Source organism: Mesocricetus auratus, unplaced genomic scaffold (genome assembly GCF_017639785.1).
Source record: "Mesocricetus auratus isolate SY011 unplaced genomic scaffold, BCM_Maur_2.0 Super-Scaffold_100027, whole genome shotgun sequence".
Taxonomy (NCBI): Eukaryota; Metazoa; Chordata; class Mammalia; order Rodentia; family Cricetidae; genus Mesocricetus; species Mesocricetus auratus.
In genome coordinates this window covers 15,697,757-15,718,580 of record NW_024429208.1, presented here as the reverse complement: position 1 = coordinate 15,718,580, position 20,824 = coordinate 15,697,757, and the positions used below count along the sequence as shown (strand labels likewise).

At 44.5% G+C, this 20,824-nt stretch overlaps 1 protein-coding gene across 11 annotated transcripts in view; it reads left to right on the top strand.

Annotated features, from left to right (window-relative positions):
* Positions 1 to 20,824, top strand: part of Ank3 (ankyrin 3) — a 561,730-nt gene that overhangs the window by 241,930 nt on the left and 298,976 nt on the right. For 2 of the 11 annotated variants that reach the window (XM_040732582.1, XM_040732585.1), the window contains exon 1: positions 19,419 to 20,225. The exons of 1 other annotated variant lie outside the window; for it this stretch is intronic. In XM_040732582.1, the coding sequence (XP_040588516.1) occupies positions 20,112 to 20,225 (114 nt within the window). In that variant the 5' untranslated portion in view covers positions 19,419 to 20,111. Of the gene's footprint in view, positions 1 to 19,418; positions 20,226 to 20,824 lie in introns of those variants that run through there. 8 more of the 11 variants (XM_040732581.1, XM_040732584.1, XM_013113894.3 and 5 more) reach the window with 6 other exon arrangements.

Below are 20,824 nucleotides of genomic sequence, written 5' to 3'. Positions count from 1 at the left end.
TTTGGGAAGATGAGTTGCTTTAATGAAACAAGAATTGAACAGGATTCTTATATTCACCTTAGGGTCCCTTCCTCATGTTTCTTTTTAAAATTTTAATTAAAATGTAACTACATTGCACATACCCAAACATACCCGAAGCTACCTCAGACCTTTCCATATTCTCCACTCCTGAAATACATGACTCTTTTTCTTTGATTATTTATACATACTCTGTCTCTCTGTGTCTGTCTCTCTATCTCTGTCTCTGTCTCTCACTTTCTTTCTCTCTCTCTCTAAAAAGACTCTTTCCATTGCAATGTACAAATGTTAGTTTCTTTTGGTTGATTATCTTAACAGCTTGTCTCCGTGAATGTTTGTCAAAAGTCGGAGAATATTCCAGAAAAAGTTGGTGATGCCCATTTTCTCAAATTCCTTCCTTCGAGTGATTTCATGGGAAGTAAACTGTAAATTGTTCACCCCTCTCGGTTCTTACTGTACCATCCTCAGATGCCCACACTGCCCTTCCTTCACCAGTGGGAGTCATGTTTCTGTGAAAACCCCCTCTGTCCTTGTCGTTCATCTGCTCTCTTCTGCCGGACCTGACCTCTGCTCACATCCTCAGGGTCCACTGTTCACTCCCAGCCCCCTGCAGATACGTTTAGACATGGGTGTTTAAGATCAAAACTATTATGCAAGACATCAAACCAGACCTGCATGGCTAACCAGCTAGACACACAGTTCAATTCCTATATGTGTTTTCGTTCTGAGCTCCAGACCCTGACCACACTGGACTTCTCATTGTGGGGTGGGGTGACCCCATGCTCGGATGATCTCTTAAACAACCAGAGTATGAGCTTTGTGGTTCAGTTTTCCTTGCCAAACACTTAGCAGATGTGGTCCTTGGGCATAGGTAGGCCTCCTTTTGCATTATCTCTTAGTGACTGTGCTCCTCAGGTATAGGTAGGCATAGGCAGGCATTATTTTGTCTTACCTCTTAGTTACCACTGCAAATGTCTGGAGATATCTATTGTTTGTTGAAGATAGATCCAATTTGGTCCAAATAACCATGAGTGTTTTTGAGCGATACTCCTGGATTCTGTATTTCTGTTACCTTATAGAGTCTGTTCCACTATAGTCAATGGAAGGCAGCAAGTGACTCAACAGTCCCCCAGACCATGTTGCCCTCAGTGCACAGGACTGAAGTCACTGAGGAGAGCAGCTCTGCTATGAGCACGCTGTAACTTGTAAATGCCAATGTTCCTAAATGAAAATGCCAGTATTTCTGGGGAGTGGGAATAATAGAAACCATGTCTTACAAGTTACAGATATCTTAAAAACTGAAGCTAAAACAATGGTGTCTGGCCCATAATGCCAACATTTCTTTTTGTGTTCAGTTTTCATTGTGGGCTTACAGCACTGGGGAGTATGTCTTCACTTTAGGAGCTGGAGTAATAGTTAGGTGGTAAAGAGCACATATTGATCTTGGAGAGGGCCTGAGTCAGTTCCCAGAAGCCATCTTCAGTGGCTCACAAATTACCTGTGACTCCAGCTCCCAGCACTCTTATGCCCTCTTCTGGCCTCTACAAACACTTGCACACTTACACACAGGCACGTGCGTGCCCACAAATTTTCAAAAATCTTAAATAACCTAAAGTATACCTTGTAATTGCATATTTGTTGAATTCCCAGAAGCCTTCTGAATCGACTGCTTCCAAGTCCCTTTTGACTGAGGTGAAATACTTGTCTTCTATACATCCCCAGAATTACACGCTCACGTTCACAGACTCACCACAATTTCCCAAAGGGTAATAGGATCTGTGACATGAATGATAATGCTTCGGAGTTCAAGAGATGGGAAGCCGGCACCATGTTTTATAGCCCTTTCAGTCGCTGCTTCCTTTGCAGTTTGGCTGAGGCACTTGGAGTGGAAGTTTTACAGATGTGACATCATCTGACCAGGTGCTGCTAGTTTTATGCACCCCCTCTTTCACCTCATGAGTTCCTCAGTGGCACACTAAGCCCCAGAACATCATCAGATGGGGAAGTGGACTTCTTTTATGAGCTCATTATCCCCCTTCGCATATTACCTGAAATGAAGTCTTCATCCAAGATCATAAAACTTGAGAGAGGAAACGCGGCTGGATTTTTGCAAACAATACCTTCTAATGAAAGGCCTCAAGATTAGTGTCCCAGGAAGGTGATAATTACTTTGCACTGCACAGCTCAGTTCTGTAAAGTCAGACTTTACTATTTTACAAATTGGAGAAGGATTATTAATGAGCGGATTTAGACCGCCATCTATTCTTTCACCGATTCATTAGCTCTCTCGATTGTTTATTAAGTCCTTGGTTATGCACAAAATAGCACATTTTGGTAAGAATTAAAAAAAGGAAAGGAGACATGCCTTCAAGTGGCTTGGAGAAAGATGGAAGAAGGGCCCCAAAAGTAAGTGTGACCCTAAGTAGGCAGTCCTCTAACTAGGGAGGGAAAAATCAGCCCACGGAACGTTTTACACCTTGTCTATGGGCTGGATGCAGTGGACAGTGTGGATGGCACAGTAATCAAATTAGATGGTGTCAGCTCTCGGGTGCTGCCTTCCTCCAATCTGATTCTTCCTCCCCTATCAGCCACCAACTATCAAAAGCTCCTCAGCTAAGAGTGGGAGCTTGTGCCCCGCCCCCATGCTAGACTAGCCAATGCCTTGGTCTTGCCCAGGTCTTGTGCAAGCAACTGCAGCTGCTGGGAGTTCATGAGTGCAGTGGTCCCTGTCATGTCCAGGAGACACTGTGTCACCCTGGCCTTCCTGACTTCTGACTCTTGCAGTCTCTCTGCCCCTTCCATGGTGTTCCCTGACCTGTGAGTGGGGAAGGGGCTGTGATATAAATGTAGGACTGAATACTTCGCTGACATTCTGAGCTTTAACCAGTGTTGAGTCCCTGTATTGACCTCAGTTTACCCTACAAAGACCCTTCTCTGATGAGGACTGAAACCTACACTCACTAGTGGGTACTGAGGTACACATTTCAAAGACATCTTGATACCATGTCCATTTAGCAAAATAGAAGCAATAGGTTCTCCTCTCGGGCCCCTGACCACCCAGGCCACAGTTCTTGACAAGACTGCAGTGCCTGACATGAGATTATCTCTGTGGAACAGCTCTTAAATCCAATCAGAAGGTGATTAGTTACCCCAATAGCATTCATGCCATCATTACACCCGCGGTCATGTCTTGTCAGGGACAGTCATATTATCATTATTAGACAGGCAGCAAAAACTACTTTGAGCACCTTTCAGATCATCATTTTATCTCTGAAAGGTCAGGATGAATGGTTTCTTCTCTTTCCTCATTTCCATACTTTGGAAATGTGGAAACTAAGGCACAGCTAGGCTCGGTCAATGGTGAAGTCATTTCCCCCAATGCCCAGTGTTTGCACTAGATTTTGGGTCTGTGCAGGCTCACTCAAAGTTCCTGGCTTTTCTCTAGTGTACTGTGGTACACTGTAGTTATGTGTGCTGGTATGTTTTCAGGGTTGCTAAGAGGGGACCAGGTGAAGTGCTAGGAAGCATATCATATCCACCTACCTCCCTTTCCATCCTCAGTCACAGGGCTTCACCCACAAACAAGGAGGCAGAGAAAGGCCGTGGAGGTGTATGCCCAATAGGCATAGAGATGATGCATGGAGAATACAGACGTAGTATTTTGCCCTGTACTCCCTCCTTTCCTGGAAGCCCTGTGATGAGTCATTGATAATAAGTGATGAGAAAAGTATAGTAAAGGTGCAACAAAGATGCTATTTCTTATCTATCTGACTCAAACTGGAAAAGCTGATATTTGGGTCAAGAAGCAGGTTTCACTGACCAAACTCTTGAACATTGCAAAAGGATGCTGTGTGGTTAGAGCTCTGAAGGAGGAGGTCTCATATTTTAGGAGAGGGGTGGGGGAGACCTAGGTTTCACTGTCTCTGTGGAGGTAGGCACCCTATGTTTAGTAAGAACCATTTGTTAAATGTCAAGTGATCTAAGTTCTGTGGGATGTGTTTGAGAACAAATGCAAGCACAATGCGTTTCCTACCTGGGACTTGAAGTCCTGTGAGGAAGTCAGGTAGTGAGGGGTGGGGCATGAGCATGGGAGATTGCACTGCAACCCTGTCTTGTGCTTTCAAAGACGCTGTGTGATTACCACAGAGTCCACAGATCAAGAGTTACCAGGTTACCAAATCAGGGTACCCAAAATACACTCCTTGAGCCAGCTCCAGAGGGTTGCAGCAACAGTCGCGTGGAGGCAGGAAGGAGGCTCTACCACAAGACCGCAGTGGCTTGAGCATATCCATAGGGGGATTGTATGCTGGGTCACACTGAAGGACCCTGGGGTCGCATCACATGGCTCATGGTGAAAGGGAGGTGGCAGAAGATGCTTCCCCATGGTGGGGAGCAGTGGTAGACGAGTAGGAGGTATGTCTTATGAATATTTTTGAATACTGAGTTTGATCTACCCAAAAGGAGACATCGAACAGGCAGTCAAATTTCTGGGTCAGGAGCTCAGAAGAAGGGTCCGGGCTGTGAGTCATCCCTAGTGGGTGATAATTGGCACTGTGGGTGTGGATGAGGTGGCTTCAGCTTGGAGAGGATTGAGTGGGAAGAAAAGGCTCGAGATGGAGACCGGCTTTTTGTGGTCCATGGGAAAGCAGGCTGCTTCTGGGAAGGAAGCAGACAATCGCCGATGACCTCTGCACAGGTGGCGTCTGTCTTCAGTGAGCTGCTCTGCCAGGTTCTCTGGGAGGCTGCTTTCTGAACTTCTGTTTGTTTGCTTGTTTTTATTCTTGGTTTTTGCGGTTGTGGTTGTGTTTTGTTTGTTTTTGTCCTGTTTTGTGTTACAACAGAGGTCCCACATGTCCCGGGCAGACCCACGGGTGAATGGCCTTGAACTGTTCCCACTGCCCTCACTTCCCAAATGCTGGGATTACAGGCATGTGCTACCGTGCCTGGTTTATGTGACCCTATACATACTATGGAAGCATCTACTAGCTAGGCCAGACCCCTGGTCTTCTCACTTCAGTTTCTTTACAAATACTAAAAAAAAGAAACATTGCCATTTATTTACCAGAGAAGCTCTTAGCCTTAACATGAACACCAGCACGCAAGTGCATCGCCACTGTGGAATATGACAGGAACCCCCTGTAACCTCATTTCAGAATAGAACTGTTATTCCTATCTGCCTGTCCCAGTCTGGAAAAGTTAATGTTTGGGTCAGGAGGCAAGTTTCACTGACCAAGCTCTCAAGTGCTGCAAACAGATGTCATGTAAGAACTCTGAAGCATTTTCAGCAAATCAAAAATTTTCCAGGATTCACCTTCTCTGTGGGAGCAGCGATGTCAACACGCTTCAGCAAGTGGCTCTCCAGCAGGGTCCTCTCACTGGGGGATGTATCCACATAACTGCTGAGGACAGCCCATCAGGCAGAAGCCACATAAATGATAGCATAGTAGCATGCCTGCTTGTTCGCTGAATGCCCTACTCGCTAATCAGTTAATGCACCAGTGTTATTAGCCAATCTCAGATGCTCGTGTTTGTCAGGAAGATGTGAGTTAGTTCGGAATATGCAGCAGGGCGCAGAGTACATCCACCTTGTGTTCCTGTGAGTGCTCTGATATACGGACTGGGAGTATGTGTCTCTTCTTCACATTGCACGTCACTCCGCATCTCTTGTCACTCATCTCGAGTCCCATTGGTCACAGTGACAGAAGCCATCAGCCAGCAGAACTGATAATGCATGGTTCCCAAGTCCAAAGTGGAGAGGGTGTTTCCAAGGACAGGGAGTGCCTGATTTTATTGCCTCCCACAGATTTATTCCCAGAGAATCCAGGAATAAAATGGGAAACGTTGTGTGGCCGGGTGTGCTAAGATGTAAATTGCCTGAACAGATGGCCGTGGGGGCAGGGGCAAGAAAAAACAAAAGCCATCGGTTTCCCTCTGCAGTGCGGAGGCCTGAAGTTAATGTCACGTGTCTTCATTTATCACTCTCAAACTTATTATTTGACGTGGGGTCTCTGACTGAACCTGGAGAACACCAGGTCAGCTAGGTTGGTCCAGTGAGCCCCGAAGATGCTCCTGTTTCCGTCCCTCCCCAGGACTGGAATTACAGTGTGCTCTGTGTCCATTTTACACGCGTGCTGGGGACCAGAACTCAGGTCCTCATGCATATGTGTCAAGTATTTTATCGAATGAGCCGTCTTACTAGCTAGCCTCTGTGAATGTCTTTTACAGTCTTCCCTTCCTCCTTCCTTCCTGTCTTTATTTCTTTCTCTATTTCTTCTGAGGTGCTGGGGATTCGATCGAGGGCCTTGGCATTCATTCAAGTGTCCTGCTGAGCTCTAGCACCTGCCCCTACTATTAGCAAAAATAGATATAACTCTGAGGTATGCCCCGAATTCACTGGCTGTAGAATTGTTCCTAAATTTAAAAAAAAAAAGGAAAATGAAACAATGAAGTAGTCACTTCTGTCTGGCACTTTAAACCCCCTGACTGCCTGTGACATTCATCTTCATTGCCAGCTTGGCTGGGCTCGCAGTCACCCAGGAGAGTCATCTCTGAGTGCGTCTTTGAGGGAGTTTCTGGAGAGTCTAATGAGAAGGGACGGCCCACCCTTAGTGGAGGTTGCACCATTCCATGGGCTGGGAATATGGACTGAATTAAGATGGGTGAAGAGAGAAGGCCGGATGCTCACCATCCAGCCCACCCTGCTTCCTTCCTGTGAGCACAGACTGATGGACCACCCCATGATCCTGTATCATGCCGTCCCTCTGTCCCTCAGTCCCTCAGTCCCTCCATTCCTCTGTCCCTCCATGATGGGCTTTGTCTGCTCAAACCAGGAACCCAAATCCATCTCCCCTCCCTTATGTCGTTGCACTCAGATATAACCTCACAGCAAGGAAAAAAGTAGCTAACACAGTCTTGCCTTATCCCCCTCACTGCCACACCTCTGTCTGCCCCAGTCTCTGCTTCCATGACCTCGTTGTAAATTCTGCATAGGAAATGCTTACTGAAATCTTTTACCCACTACTGTAGACTCTTAGTCTTCCGTAGAGTTGAGTTCCATGTGTACTTTGGGTATTAATTCAAGCTTTTGAAAAGCAGAAACTTTCATTTTTGATGAAACCATTTTCATTACATTTATTTGTTTAATGTTTGTGTGTGTGTGTGCACTTGCTTGCTACACCTGCCACAGTGAACATAAATAAACATAATTTCAAACAAATAAATAAATGTTCATGAAAGAATATTGTAGAACTATTTGGGTGATTATATTGTGGCAGCATAATTACATACATTAATTATATTTCAATGCAAAGAAGCCTCAAAACAAGGCTTGAGAGGCTGTTTCTGAATGATGATGGTATGGTTTTATTTTTAATTCCCTTCTATTTGTATCTTATGTCTCTTGAATCACAATTTTCACTCATTTATTTGTTTACTTTCTTGTGACAAGAAAAGTTATGATGAGATCTACCCTCTGAATAAAATTTTGAATGCACACCACAGAGTTACTGGCTATAGATTTCTTACTTGAATAGAAAGCAACTGTATCTACCTCCCCTGGTCCTAGGCAATCATAAATCTACTCTTTGGTTCATTGCTTTGGATACTTATACGGTGACTCATAGAGCATTAGTCCATGTATTGTATGCCTTTTAATTTGGTATATGTATAGGTGTAATGTATGTGTGAGCATATGCACACACAGTGGCCAGAGGACAATCCTGGGTATTGGTCCTTGCCTTCGGCCTTGTTTGAGATGGTTGCTATTTTGTTGATGGCCACCTTGTACTGCAGAACAGCTGGCCAGGGATGTTCCTGTCTCCACTTCCCATCTCTCGGGAACACTGCGATTGTCGATGTGAGCTTCTGTGTCTGACTTTATGTGTGTTCTCAGGATTTGAACTCAGGTCTTCATGCTTGTGCAGCAAACCCTTTACTCATGGGTCATCTCCCCTGCCCTCAAGAGAGTTTTCTGAAGTCATCCACTTGCTGGAATTCTTAGAGTTAATATGCCTTAAAGACAAGGATGTTTTTGAAAACCGTTTTTTTTTTCTGGAAGCGCAGCAATCCTGAGACTGTTTCACACCCCGTGACACTCCCCTTACACTGCCCTTTAAGATCCCTGCCTGGAGGTTGCTCGGGGTCTTTCTCTAGCCAACCACCATGGTGGAGGGATGAAGGGCCTGAGCTAATGGGTTTAGCTCTTAAATAACTTCAATAAAAGTCTCTTTGCTTTTGCATGGAAAAAAAACCTGTTTTTTGTTTGTTTGTTTCTTTAACAACAACGACAAAAAGCTTACACAGCCCTGCTTTCTAGGATCATTCAGTTACCATTCTCCAAATGAGATCTCTTGAGCCTTATCAAGCCTGCAGAGGCACCTAAAACTCAGGAAGCATCTCATGTATGGCACTGATTTCATGGACTGTTGATGAAACTCAGCGCTTCAAGTAGGGCCTTCATATTTGCTGTTAATACTCACAGATGCTTGGAAAGATGGACACAACCACTTCCTCATAAATGTAATGTTTTTATGTTTTAAAAAGCCACTGTCATGAGTCTGGAGAGAGAGCTCAGTGGAGATAAGTACATACTATCTTCCCAAGCACTTAAGTTTTGTTCCTAGCACCATGTCCGATAGCTCACAACCACCCATAACTCTAGTTCTAATGGTATCTGATGCTCTCTTCTGGCTTCTTGCTGTGCTGCAATCTCATTCACATACAGAGTTACACACACACACACACACACACACACACACACACACACACCCGTTGTGAGAAAATGCTTGCACAAAGGTCTTGTTAAGTAGAAGAATATGCATTTTTATTTAACCTTGTAACACAGCAGTCTGGGGGTCTGAAGTCTAAAACAGTGAGTTAGCTGAAAATTTATCCTTACAAATTGATGCAGTGTTAGATATGACTCTAGCTGCTTATCTACCTAGCCTAATGGACACACACACACAGATAGATTCTCACACATGTTAGTCTGTACTGAAGTGATGCTTCTGTCTGGTAAGCCTCACCATTCTTGCTGGTAGACTATAGAACATGGGCCAAACCCTATTAGACAGTGGTAGTAGCATCCAATCAAACCAAACTAAACCATAGATTTTTAACATTGTTGTTTATCCTCACTGGCTCAGTGGTCCCAACCACTTTCTGTACAGTAGAGGAAAAACCACAGTGTCCAGTGTGGCGAAAGCCTGTCTGTCTACATAAAGGTACTGGTGCATTTGGGACCACCCATCAGATGGAGTGTGAATGTGGACCCCTCTGCAGAACATGTTTGAAGCAGGAGAGCACGCGGCAAAATTGTCACCCATGCAGAATAGCCCCTCCCCCATTTTAAATTTCATGCACGCATTTGATTTTCTTTGCCATGGAGAGGCACATAGAACATGGTGGTTAGGTGTCCAGAGCTGGACTGAGCTTACCCAGGGCAGGTTTAGCACATCTACACCCACCAGGAGATCCTGCCTGCAATTCCATGGTGCAGGCAGGTTTTTCCATGTCAACACCTGCTCGTTAGGAACTGGACCAAGACTCCCAAGGGCTCTCAGATGGCCCTGCTCCTGTGCCTCTGCCAATCTGCACCAGAGTTTAAATCAACCTTGAGGTGAAACTCTGTCCTTTCCTCGTAGCTAATCCACAGAACCATCTGGCTTTTGGTTTCTCTGAATACACGTGTGGAAAGGGTGCTGGGTGGGGCAATTCACTGACGTTGGGAGTGGTTTGGAGAGAGTTTGACTGACAATATAAGCGTAAGTTTGTTCTTTCCATAGTTTTGACTTCAGTGGCAAGATATTTCCTCAGAGCTTGCCCTATTGAGGAAGTGTGGGTGTGCTTCCAACTTTAGTTCCTTTAATAAAACCATGCTCCAAATAAAGTTATGCAATTATGATTTTTTAAAAAGGGCTTTTTTCTTTAATTTTCTATTTTGCTTGATACAGTATCACATGGGAAAGACTTCCCTGAATATGTATTGCCTTGCTCGACAAAGTAATTGAAGTTACTTAGTAAAGTGTGTCTAGAATAATAGTAATATAGGGGTGTTCGTTGAATTTTGGTGTCTTCAATACACACATGCATTATTCTGCTTCAGCAAAGGATGCATCTAATAAATACGCACTTAGTAAAGAAGTTATGAGATTTTATCTATGTGTATATAGCTTAGAAAATACACAAATATTTTTCTATTGCTCTATGGAAATTCTCATACTCAAATCCACAGGCTAGATTCTGTGCGTCATGTCCATGTATATCCACGTGTATGTATACTTACACATTTGCATACATGCACACACATGCATACATTCATGTATGTAGAAATACTGTGAACATCAGGTTGGACCGTAATGTCCCTTCTTTTTTTCTCACAGACCTTGCAAAGGGTTTGTCAGTAATCATGTGGAGGACGAGAACTCAGCAAGTCATGGGCCCTGAGCCAACTCCCACCTTGTTTTTTAATACAATCTGAACATGAGGAATAATACTTGTATTTGTCAGTGGTTAAGAACAGATGACATGAGTAATACCAGTGATGTGTGAAACTTAAATCTGCGTCCATGGGATTTTATTGGCTCAGAGTCACACCCATCACTTAGCATCTCTGGCTACGCTGGCATCAATAGCATAGTGCACCAGGGGCTCCACCTGGCCAGCAGAGCTGAGGGTCTTTCCTGCCTGGCCCTGTGCAAGCGTGTTTTTCAACTCTGTCCTTAAAAGAGTCAAACATTAAATACTAGGAAAATCAGCTGGAACCAAGCAGGATCCCCTCGTGGTTGAAAGGGAGTGGCTCCTTTCATTTGAACTCTTCAAAGAGAAATTAAGAAGGAGAAAATCCATCTTCTATTTTATGTTTCATAAACCAAGCATGGTGGCACAAGTCTGTAATCCCAGCACTTGGGAGGTGGAGGCAGGAGGATCAGGAGTTCAAAGTCATTCCCATCTTTATAGCAAGTGCCTTGGACTACATGGAATCCTGTCTCAATAAAGGGTCTCTAATAATTTTCATCATAACTTTTTCCTCTCAGACCATATAACCAAATGTCCAACTCCAAGATGTTTCAGATATCCAAACTTTAGGAATTTGTGGCTCTGTCCTGCTCACAGTAAGGCAAGAAAAAAAGCTATAAAATTGTAGAGCATTTCATGTGATTTATTTTTATCATTTTTTAAATTGTCTGTGTATGAGAGAGAGAGAGAGAGAGAGAGAGAGAGAGAAGTACCTGCAGATTTCAAAAGAGTGCACCAGCTCCCCTGAATCTGGAGTACAAGAGGATGTGAGTTGCCACATGGGTGCTGGGAACCGAACTCTGGTCCTCTGGAAGAGCGGCAAATGTTCTTAACCATGGAGCCCTGTCCAGTCCCATTATATGAGTCTTCATTGCACTGGCTGACATTGTGTCTCCCGAAGTAACATGTGATAGAAAGCCTTCTGAGATTTACCTGTTCATGGGATGCATAGGAGCCAAGGAAACCCCAAGTATGCTAGGGACACAAGTGCCCATCTATATCAGTCAGCCTGTGCTTCTCTGTATATGTTTGATTTCTATGATACTCATGGTTTATACACATTAGCTACTGAAGCATGCCAGTAACACAAGAAAGACTTGAGTTTCCACATCCTAGAGAGACAAAATTACAAACCTTGCAGATAGCGCTTCCTATGGTCATGCGTGTTATAGTTGAGCAAACAGAAAGATTTGCTTGTTTGTTTAGAGATGGTCTTAAGTGCTACAGGCTGGCCTGAATGTATTATTTAGCTGTGGGTGGCTTTGAACTCCTGATCTCTGACCTCTACCTCCTGAGTATTGGGATGGCAGGTATATACCACCACATTTAGTTTGTGCAGTGCTAGGGATCAAACCCAGGAATCCGCAATCACTCAACCAACTGAATTGCATCACCAAATCCAGCATTTTTATAAGACATAAGTCCACGTGTCCCACATTTTGATAAAGACTCGCCTGGGTTTTAGTGCGACATTTGACTGATTGCCTTTATATGACTGGGCATAGTATCTCTCTCTCTTGTTCTTACCTACCACTATGTGCATGGCCCTGTCAATCAAATGATTAAATGTTTTATTGTCTTGTAGTGTGTCACCCGCTCTCTTACACAGGGGTGGGAAATGACCTCTGCATGGCCCATTGGTTTGTTTTTTGTTTCAATATAAGATTTCCTTGTTTTGTCTAGGCTGGCCTTAAATTCACCATCCTTCTGCCTCTGCCACCCCAGTGCTGGGCTTTAAGGCATATGCCGATACACCTGGCAGGCTGCCAGCTTGCTGACTCTTCAGATTTGTCCCACAGCACCTTCGCTGTCAGCCACTTCTTTAAGTAATTCCTTTGAAAGTCAGCTTCGCTTGCCTGCATCTTGATCAGAAAGCAACAGGGAAAAGATGCACAGTCAATCTTTGAATCTTTCTTCCAACTGCATTTGTAGTACGATAAATAAGATACCCAGAGACAGATATTGGGGTTCAAACTTCAAGCCAAAGATCAGAAAAGCAAAACAGCTGGTCACTATCTCTTACTCTACCTCAAACCGAAAAGAGATACTGGCTCCACCAAACCTCAGACTGCTGTCTCTTCTCAGGGTGGCTGGAGAATCCTGAGACTTCAATGTCTTCTTATCCTCCATGTGGCTGGAGAATGAATCCCTGATACTGACTACTGAAGACCCTGCTCCTATCTTTTATACCCCTCTAGTGCTGGGGATAAAGGTCTGTGATCCCAGGTGCTGAGATCATCTTTGTGTGAGCTGTTCTTCTTTAGGACTGGACCAGTCTTGTGGCCTTGAACTCACAGAGATCCGTCTACCTCTTAATCCTGAGTCCTAGGATTAAAAGTGTGTACCACCACCTCCTAGCTTCTGGCTGCTGGGATTAAAGGTGTGTGTCACCACTGCCTGATCTCTATAGCTTGAGGCTGACTTTGCTTTCTGAATCCTCAGGCAGGATTTAACCAATCATAAATAACATTTCACCACATACATTTCACCATCACAAAGTGCATGATGGGAGAAAAAGTTCACTGTGCATCCGCTTAACAGCCAAGACGGCGGGAAGTAAGGCAAGCAGAGGATTCCCTCACATTTCATAGTCACTAGGAGCAAAGTTAGGAGGCATGCATGCTGTGTCGGTTACATGCATTACTTTCCCTTTCCCTGGACAGGTTACTGCATGAATATTAAAGAATAAAAGATTAGTCAGGGAAAAAGCAAAAACAAAGTAATCCCAGACTATGTCACATTTGGCTAAAAAGGAAACACATGTCCACCAGGACACAGGGAACGTATTGCATGACTCAGTGGTCCTACTCCATCAATGTCCTTGAAATTACCACTAAATGGTCAGAGAATGAGAGTGACAGGCTCTAATTGTTCAGGTGGGTTAGCAGACAAGAGATGGAAAAGCATGTCTGATGTCCATCTTTTATAACTGCATCAGGATTGAACAAGCGACCATCAAGTAACTATCAAATAATTTTCTCAGTGAAATGATTTTCTGGTAAATTACCACTGAAGCGGAGTAGAATGCCTTGGTGAATTGGTTCTCACCATCTTCATTTATTTCTGTTAGAAATCTAAAGGAGACAAGAGGAGGCTCTGTGTACAGTTCTCTGCCTGAGTACTTTCTGTTCAGTATTCCTTCAGCCCATTTTTTTTTTTTTACTATCTGAAACTGTCTCATCACTTACTTGTGTATGGCCCCTACCCTTTACTCTCAGGACTGGAATGTTCTGAGGGTGGACGTATCTACTGTCATCTTCACCATTGTAGCACCTTCATGGAAGGCATAGACGGTCTCCCTTGTCACCTGTTTAGTAGGTGAGCCCTGGCTAATTTGACTATAGTGTGAGGGGCTAATTCATAGCAGTGTGAATGGGGGAAGAGCCTGACCTGGGGCTCTGTCCTGCCCACCCTTCCTCTGTTTCCATTGTGTGCTACCTTTCTTAATCCCTATTTATTTATTTTATCTTTTTCTCCCACCGAGGGACCAAGTCTCACTCACATACATGACCCAAGCACATGACGAGCATAGACTGTGACTGGGAGAGCACATAACCAGGGTGTGCTACTTATAGCCACGTGCCTGAAAACCAGTACATAAGTCTGACTCAAGATCTTTATAGCATCTGCCTTTGCATCCTTTATTATTCCTCAAGGCATGCTACTTAGAGCCATCATAGGTGTGAAATAAACCAGTTAAATGTTCCATTCTCCAAAAACAAAAGGCTTTTCTTTGTCTGCATTCACTTTTACGGAGGGTCAGCAAATGTCAGAGGCGTGGGCTGATTACTTTTTATTTATTTATTTACTTATTTGTGCTTTAGGAGAGGGTCTTCCAGTGTAGCCCAGGCTGGCATCATACCCATGACCCTCCTACCTCTGCTTCCTGAGTGCTGGAATAGTACCATTTCATAGAGTGAGCATATGTTTCCTTTCTTGAGAGAGAGTCATAATGGAGGCTGGGTGTCCTTTGATGCTTGTTTGGGGTAACATCTACTTTTAGGAGGACAATTTGTGGCAAACAGATCATCTCTTTGTAAATACAAATGAACAGTTTATGTAAACTACTTCTGTCCAATAGAAATAGAATATCCCATATGTGTCATTTTCTTAATGATACATTAAAGGGGGAAATGATACTTGATTTAGTTGGATTAACTCAAAAGTACCGTGGTGGCAGCATAAGTCGGTGGGGAAAATTATTTAGGTAATTTACATTTTATTAAAGTTAAGTCTTAAACTATGGGTCTGTGTTTTAGTTCATGAAAGTTAAGAAGGATAGGTTGATATGTAAAAACTGTCCCAAACTTGTTTGACTGTGTTCTAGAATCTCAAGTGAGTATGGGTTGTCCATTTGAACTTTTCAGTTGAGTGAAAGATTGCCTTCTCTCAAGATGCACTAGCCACATTTCAGGCCCAGTAGCCACCTATGAGTAGAGCGGCTGATGAGTGCAGATTATAAACTCTGCCTAAATAGACCATCCCTGGAGAGTTTCCTTTCATTTCAAACACCCAGTGACTTCTGTCACCTGAATACAGAGCATTCGAGAGTAGTGAGAGGGTGTCTTTGAAGTCTGCTCCCTCTGCCTGCGGGAACCCAGAGAAGAGAAAGCTGCTGGCTTGGTTTTGTTTGCGCACCACCCCTCTCCCATGCCGTGTACTCGTCACTCCGCCTGGCACTACCAGTGTCCTCTTTCAAGCGTACAGACACCAGGGGTGTGACTGCAGTGCCTTCCTCCTGCGATAAGATTTCCCCATCTCTGTGCTGGCCTGAGTGGCTGTGACAGGGAGACTATGGGGAAGCCATACCCGTGTGTCTGTCCCCATCTGCCCGTGTGAGGTCACCGAAGCAGCTGGCATGCTTGGGGCAGCTGGCTCTCTCTCCAGTGCTGAGGTCAGCCCAGTTAGTTGAATGGACTGCCTTCTCAAGGGAGGGAGGGCAGAGCCAGGGCTAAGACAGATGGTACCAAGGCCAGTGCTCATGGACCACAAGTGTCACTCCCCAGGAAGGAACACAGCCACAGAGTCCTTCAGGGATATCTGTCACACTTCCCAGGCCCTTCTAAAGCGTCTGAAAATGAAGAATGAACATTGCTGAGTCTGGAGTTTTCCAGGGTGCCTCCTCAATGCTTATTGTCTTTCTTGTTTCTCTACATCATTTGGAGTTTTGTTAGTGTCTCTATCGGGGATGCCAAAATTAATGGGGGTAAAAAGTGGACCTGTTTTTCTTTGTGAGGGGAAGACTATTTTGACTCTGTCATGGTGAGGCTGCCCTAGTTCTGATTAGAGGGACGTGGATGCAGCAGGATATAGTCTCCATGCCATCAGAGCAGACACTCCAGTCACTGCTGACAACCTGATGTCAAGCCAAGAAAACACAACTCCCAAGCAGTACTACAACCCGCTTGTTCTATTACTCTACAGTATAGAGTAGCATATAGCGTCTCCACACTGCCCAGCTTCCATTCCACCGTGTAATATCTCATTAATGGGCAGATCTCGGAGGAACTGGGGTAGTGGTTATGATCAAAATACATTCTATGAAATTCTCAAAGAAATAATTTTTAAAATGAGGGGGGAAATACATTGATATTCTACCATTGGTCACCCAAGTAGCCATGTCATCTCCAAAGAAATCACATGGATTATCATTTGTCTGTCACTTCAGCTCACCAATGCAGAGGCAGGATGTGGAATGACTGACAACACGTGTAGGCAAAGAATCAGTTGGGTGAACTAATAAAATAATCAAAGCTTGCCTTGAGGTAATGGTGAAGGTATGCCAGAGTGGAAGAAATGGGGAGTCCTTGGCCATGGTATCTCAAGTCTGTAAATCCTGATATGAATTGATTTGGCCTATTTTAACAAAATATTTACTCACAACTGCTTTAAGTCATAATTGAATATTACTTAAAGAAGAGCTATTACTCCATTTGCCAATGAAGAAAGCAATTATTATTTTTATTTACTAGTAGTTTCATGGCCTAAGGCTGCACATGCAGGAATTATTCTGAATGAAGCTCATTCACTCTGGTAAGAAATCAAGAGTTTCTTTGTTAGTAGGAGCCACTTCCTGGTGACATGTTACACACAAGGGGAAGACCAGGACTCTTGGTTGAAACATGCTTGTTTTCAGGGCAACGCATCACTTTTGACTTCCAGGGGAAGGTGGAAGGAGCTGGAAGGATGATGCTTCGTGCCACCTCCCTGAAATCAGCCAAGTTGCTCGAGTGTTGCACCCATGACACCTGCTCCTCTATTAGACTTAGCTGGAAAAAAAGACCCTCACTGGTTAGTAAAAGTTTGAACAATCACTCTCGACCTATAGTTTGAAAGGATATAGTCCTTGATAGTGCAGGAATCCTTATAGACGAGACTTTCATAAAATAAGAGCAATTTCTTTTTCCTTGAGGAAAGTCCTTTGAGAGTTGGGATGTTGCACTTTTTAGTAGCTTTGGCATTCTTTACACTGGCTACCCTCCTGTCTGTTAGGAGTGGGACTGGACAGGTTCCTCTAGACGTGAATGGCCACGGAGCTGGATTTAGGATGCTCCATCTTTGTAGCATTCCACATCTGAATCCCATTCTTATATACACTCCAGAAGTATATAACCTTCTCCAACCAGTCATCTCTAACCTCCATTGGAGCAGGATAGAGACTGACTCTTCAGTAAAACAATATCAAGATAGGGCTGTCCTTCTTGGTAGAGTCACTGTTTGGAGTTCAGGTCTATAAACAGAGGATAAAACCACACATTTCTTCTGAGAAAGATACTCATTAGGCTGTGCCTTGGAATTTAGTTGTGATGTGTTCCTGACTTACTAAAACAAGGAAGTAGTCAAATGAATAGAATTTTTCATTATGATGTTATGAAAGTCATTCTACATTCTCAACTTCTGGCCATTTGGAGCAGCAAAGACTTCTAGAGAGGAATACCTGTGACTTGTTTTTCCTAATTATTACTGGAGGAGATCAATGAAAGTGGATTGCTTTTGCCAGCCTTCCTTAGAGAGGTTACCTTTACAAGGGTACTTATAAATACGCTACATTTTAAAAGTATCATTAGTGTCAGGGCTGGAGAGATGGCTCGGAGGTTAAGAGCACTGACTGCTATTCCAGAGGTCTTGAGTTCAATTCCCAGCAACCACATGGTGGCTGACAACCATCTTCAATTCAATTTGGTGTATATGTAATAAATAAATAAATCTTATTTTTTAAAAAAGTATCAGTAGTGTCTATAAAGGGAGGAAAAAAAGGTCCTGAAGCCAGTGGGAAAGTAGCCAGTTCTGTAGCTGGCTGCCCTCCTCAGCTGGCTGAAACCATGTGAATATTCCTCAAAAGTGTAGGACTTATTTAGAGAGATGCCATGCAAAAGTTTCACGTGTTATCCTTTCCTCTGTCCCGCTTGTAGCTTATGGAAGAAAAAGAAAAATCCTGGTGGGAAAACATAAAGCCACTCCTTTTTCCTACCAAACTAATTAGGGCTCATCTGCTTTTGAATTTCAGCTAGATTGGTTTTTATCTTCACACCCTTTCCCTGTTTCTTGTTGGATATGACAATATAGAAACTTTGTGTGTGTGTGCACATGCATGCACACGCATATGCACATATTTGTGTGTGTGCATGTACACATGTGTGGGTATATGTGTGCACATGTAGATATGCACATATACATGTATGAGTGTGTGTGTGCATGCCTGTGGTGACCACATGACAATCTCATCTGTAATTCCTTAGGCGTCACCCTTTTTTTGAGGCAGTTTCTCTCAATGGCCTGCAGCTGACCAAGTACACTGGGCTGGCTGGCCAGTGAGTCCCAGGGATTTGCTGTCTCTGCCTCCCCAGCACTGGGATTACAAGTGCAAACCATCATGGCTCTGTACTTTGTTTTCAATGTGGTTTCTGGAGACCACATCCAGGTTCTTAATGACCTGCCATTTCCTTGTGAAGATATTTCCGTGGGAAGCAAGCTTGTATGAATGGGCACACATATGAGGCCCTCATCAACTGTGTGACCAGGGTGCTTTTCATTTGGTCTCAGTGACATGAGCTAATCTACTTATGATAAGAATGACCGTCTGTGTGTCCTGCATCTTTTAAAACTATCACTGCTGGCAAAGTCTAGAGGACCTTCAGTGGGAGACAGGGGACCTTTGACATCCACAGCAGAATCAGTCTGTAGACATTGCTGGTAAGAATTCCACTCAATTTCCTAGACACACACCAGAAGAGAAACCACTCTATAGAACCCTGATGAGTCCCTTACAAAGCTCAGAGCTCCCTCTGCAAAACCCAGTATGTCCTGCTCCCAAGTTAAGGACTGCTGTGCTCAGGCCACACTGAAGAGCCTCTCTTTTGATTCCCCCTATTTGATTTTCTTGGTGAAATAATTGAAACATCTTAACTTGAACCCACAGGCTTTGGGCCCACTCTAGCATTTCAGGTGCTTCTCACTAAAGCTGTCAGTGTCTGTGCTGGTGTGTGTGTGTGTGTGTGTGTGTGTGTGTGTGTGTGTGTGTGTGTGATTCCCTGCTTAGATCTCTTCCAGTGCACCCTCAGAGAAGACCCCGGCGTCTTTGAGCCATTCTGCTGCTTCACTTCACACAATGAATATTCAGAGGCTGCAGCCACTGAGGACTCAGGTGGTACAAACAGTAACGTGATTACAATGAACCCTAGCATGAAAGCCACTCTGAAACACTGATGACAGCCCTGTTGCCCTCTCCCCTGCCCCTCATACCACATGAGAGGAGAGTCCTGGGGAACCTCTGAATTGGGCATCTGTCCCTCACAACAGTGGGCTCACGCCTTCCTGGATAATGTGTTGTCATGAGCATGTTGTTTTAAAAAGACAACGGACCCTTCTGTAGTCTTCGCTACAAAATGCATCAGGGCTAACTGGGCATAAAGGATGCCCTGTTGAGTCCAGCAATGCATGCATTGTTTGCCTGAAAATGGAGTCAGCATCTCCCTGGGAAAATATAGCTAATTTATTTTATATATTTTGCCACCATCAGCAGTTGAACTCAAGCTGCTCCGTTCTCTGATGGGTTAATTTTTGCTTGGTGCAGATCTAGGCTGATGGATAAATTGCAGCCCTTTCTCTTTTCGTGGAGGACTCTGAAGTCTTTTTTTCAGGATTAGTGCTTGCTTTCGACTGCCGCATGTGTGGTGACTCCGGATCCTTCCCCTTCGGAAGAGCGCCCTTTGCAGCATTCCCCCTTCGGAGGAATCACTTAGACACTTCCAGCTGGTGGCAGGGGATGCGGCCATAACATAGCTCCTTGGTCCCAGCTGCCTCCACTACAGCCTCTGCCGCAGGATGGCTGCCCTCTCCGGGAGAGGGGAAAGCGCCGCAAGGTGTAGGGTGAAATCCGGACCCGGCTGTGGTGGGTTTTGAAAGCTGCAATTTCCCCAGCATCTCTGCTTCTTTGCCTCTTGGATGCTTCCCTGCTGTTCAGCCCAGGCTCCTCTCCAGCGAGGGCTATGCTGCTCTGTGCCTGATTAGAGGTGCCCAGGGAGATCACCTTTTCGGAGAAAGCTCTGCCTGCTTGACAGGGTCTTTTTCAATGCATTATGGCTCATGCCGCCTCCCAGTTAAAGAAGAACCGGGATTTAGAAATCAATGCTGAAGAAGAGACTGAGAAAAAAAAGAAACACCGCAAACGGTCCCGGGATCGCAAGAAAAAGGTAGCTATGTGTGCCACCGTGCTCTCTCTCACCTTTGTGTCTGAATTTCCTCCCGGCATCTGTGACAAGCATGGAGGGCTCTTTTTCACGTGCAGCATAGAGTGTAAATTGGGGGGGCTGCTGGTAAAGCATGATCACAGGCTGGGCTTGGGCTAGGGAAGGTTTTCTCCTGGGGAAGGAGGGCGATTGCAGGGCTCTGCGGAAGGTGGAAGGTGCGCCTCACTTTACAGGGGCACCGGCATGTTTGCACAAAACACAAGGGTGTTGCCAAGGAGTTCAAGTTACTTTCTTTGCAGTTGGGTCAAGGTTAAATAGACTGGAGGTGACTGGTTAGCGTGGGAGCCGGCCTTTGTACTTCTTAGAGGTCTGTTGTGTGAAAAAGCCGCTTTTGTGTTGGAAGTGTGTCACATGTGTGCATATCTTGGGCAGCTTTGTGACCTCAAGCCGGTTCCTGCTTGGCTTTCTTGCTGTCCTTGGGTCTCTTACCTCTAGGAGATATTTTTCAGCTGGGGTTCTGCAATGGAAATCAAAGACTAGAAATAACTTTTTTTTGTGGTTAAACAGAGCTGAAATCACAGTGATTTTTGAGTCTTGCCTGC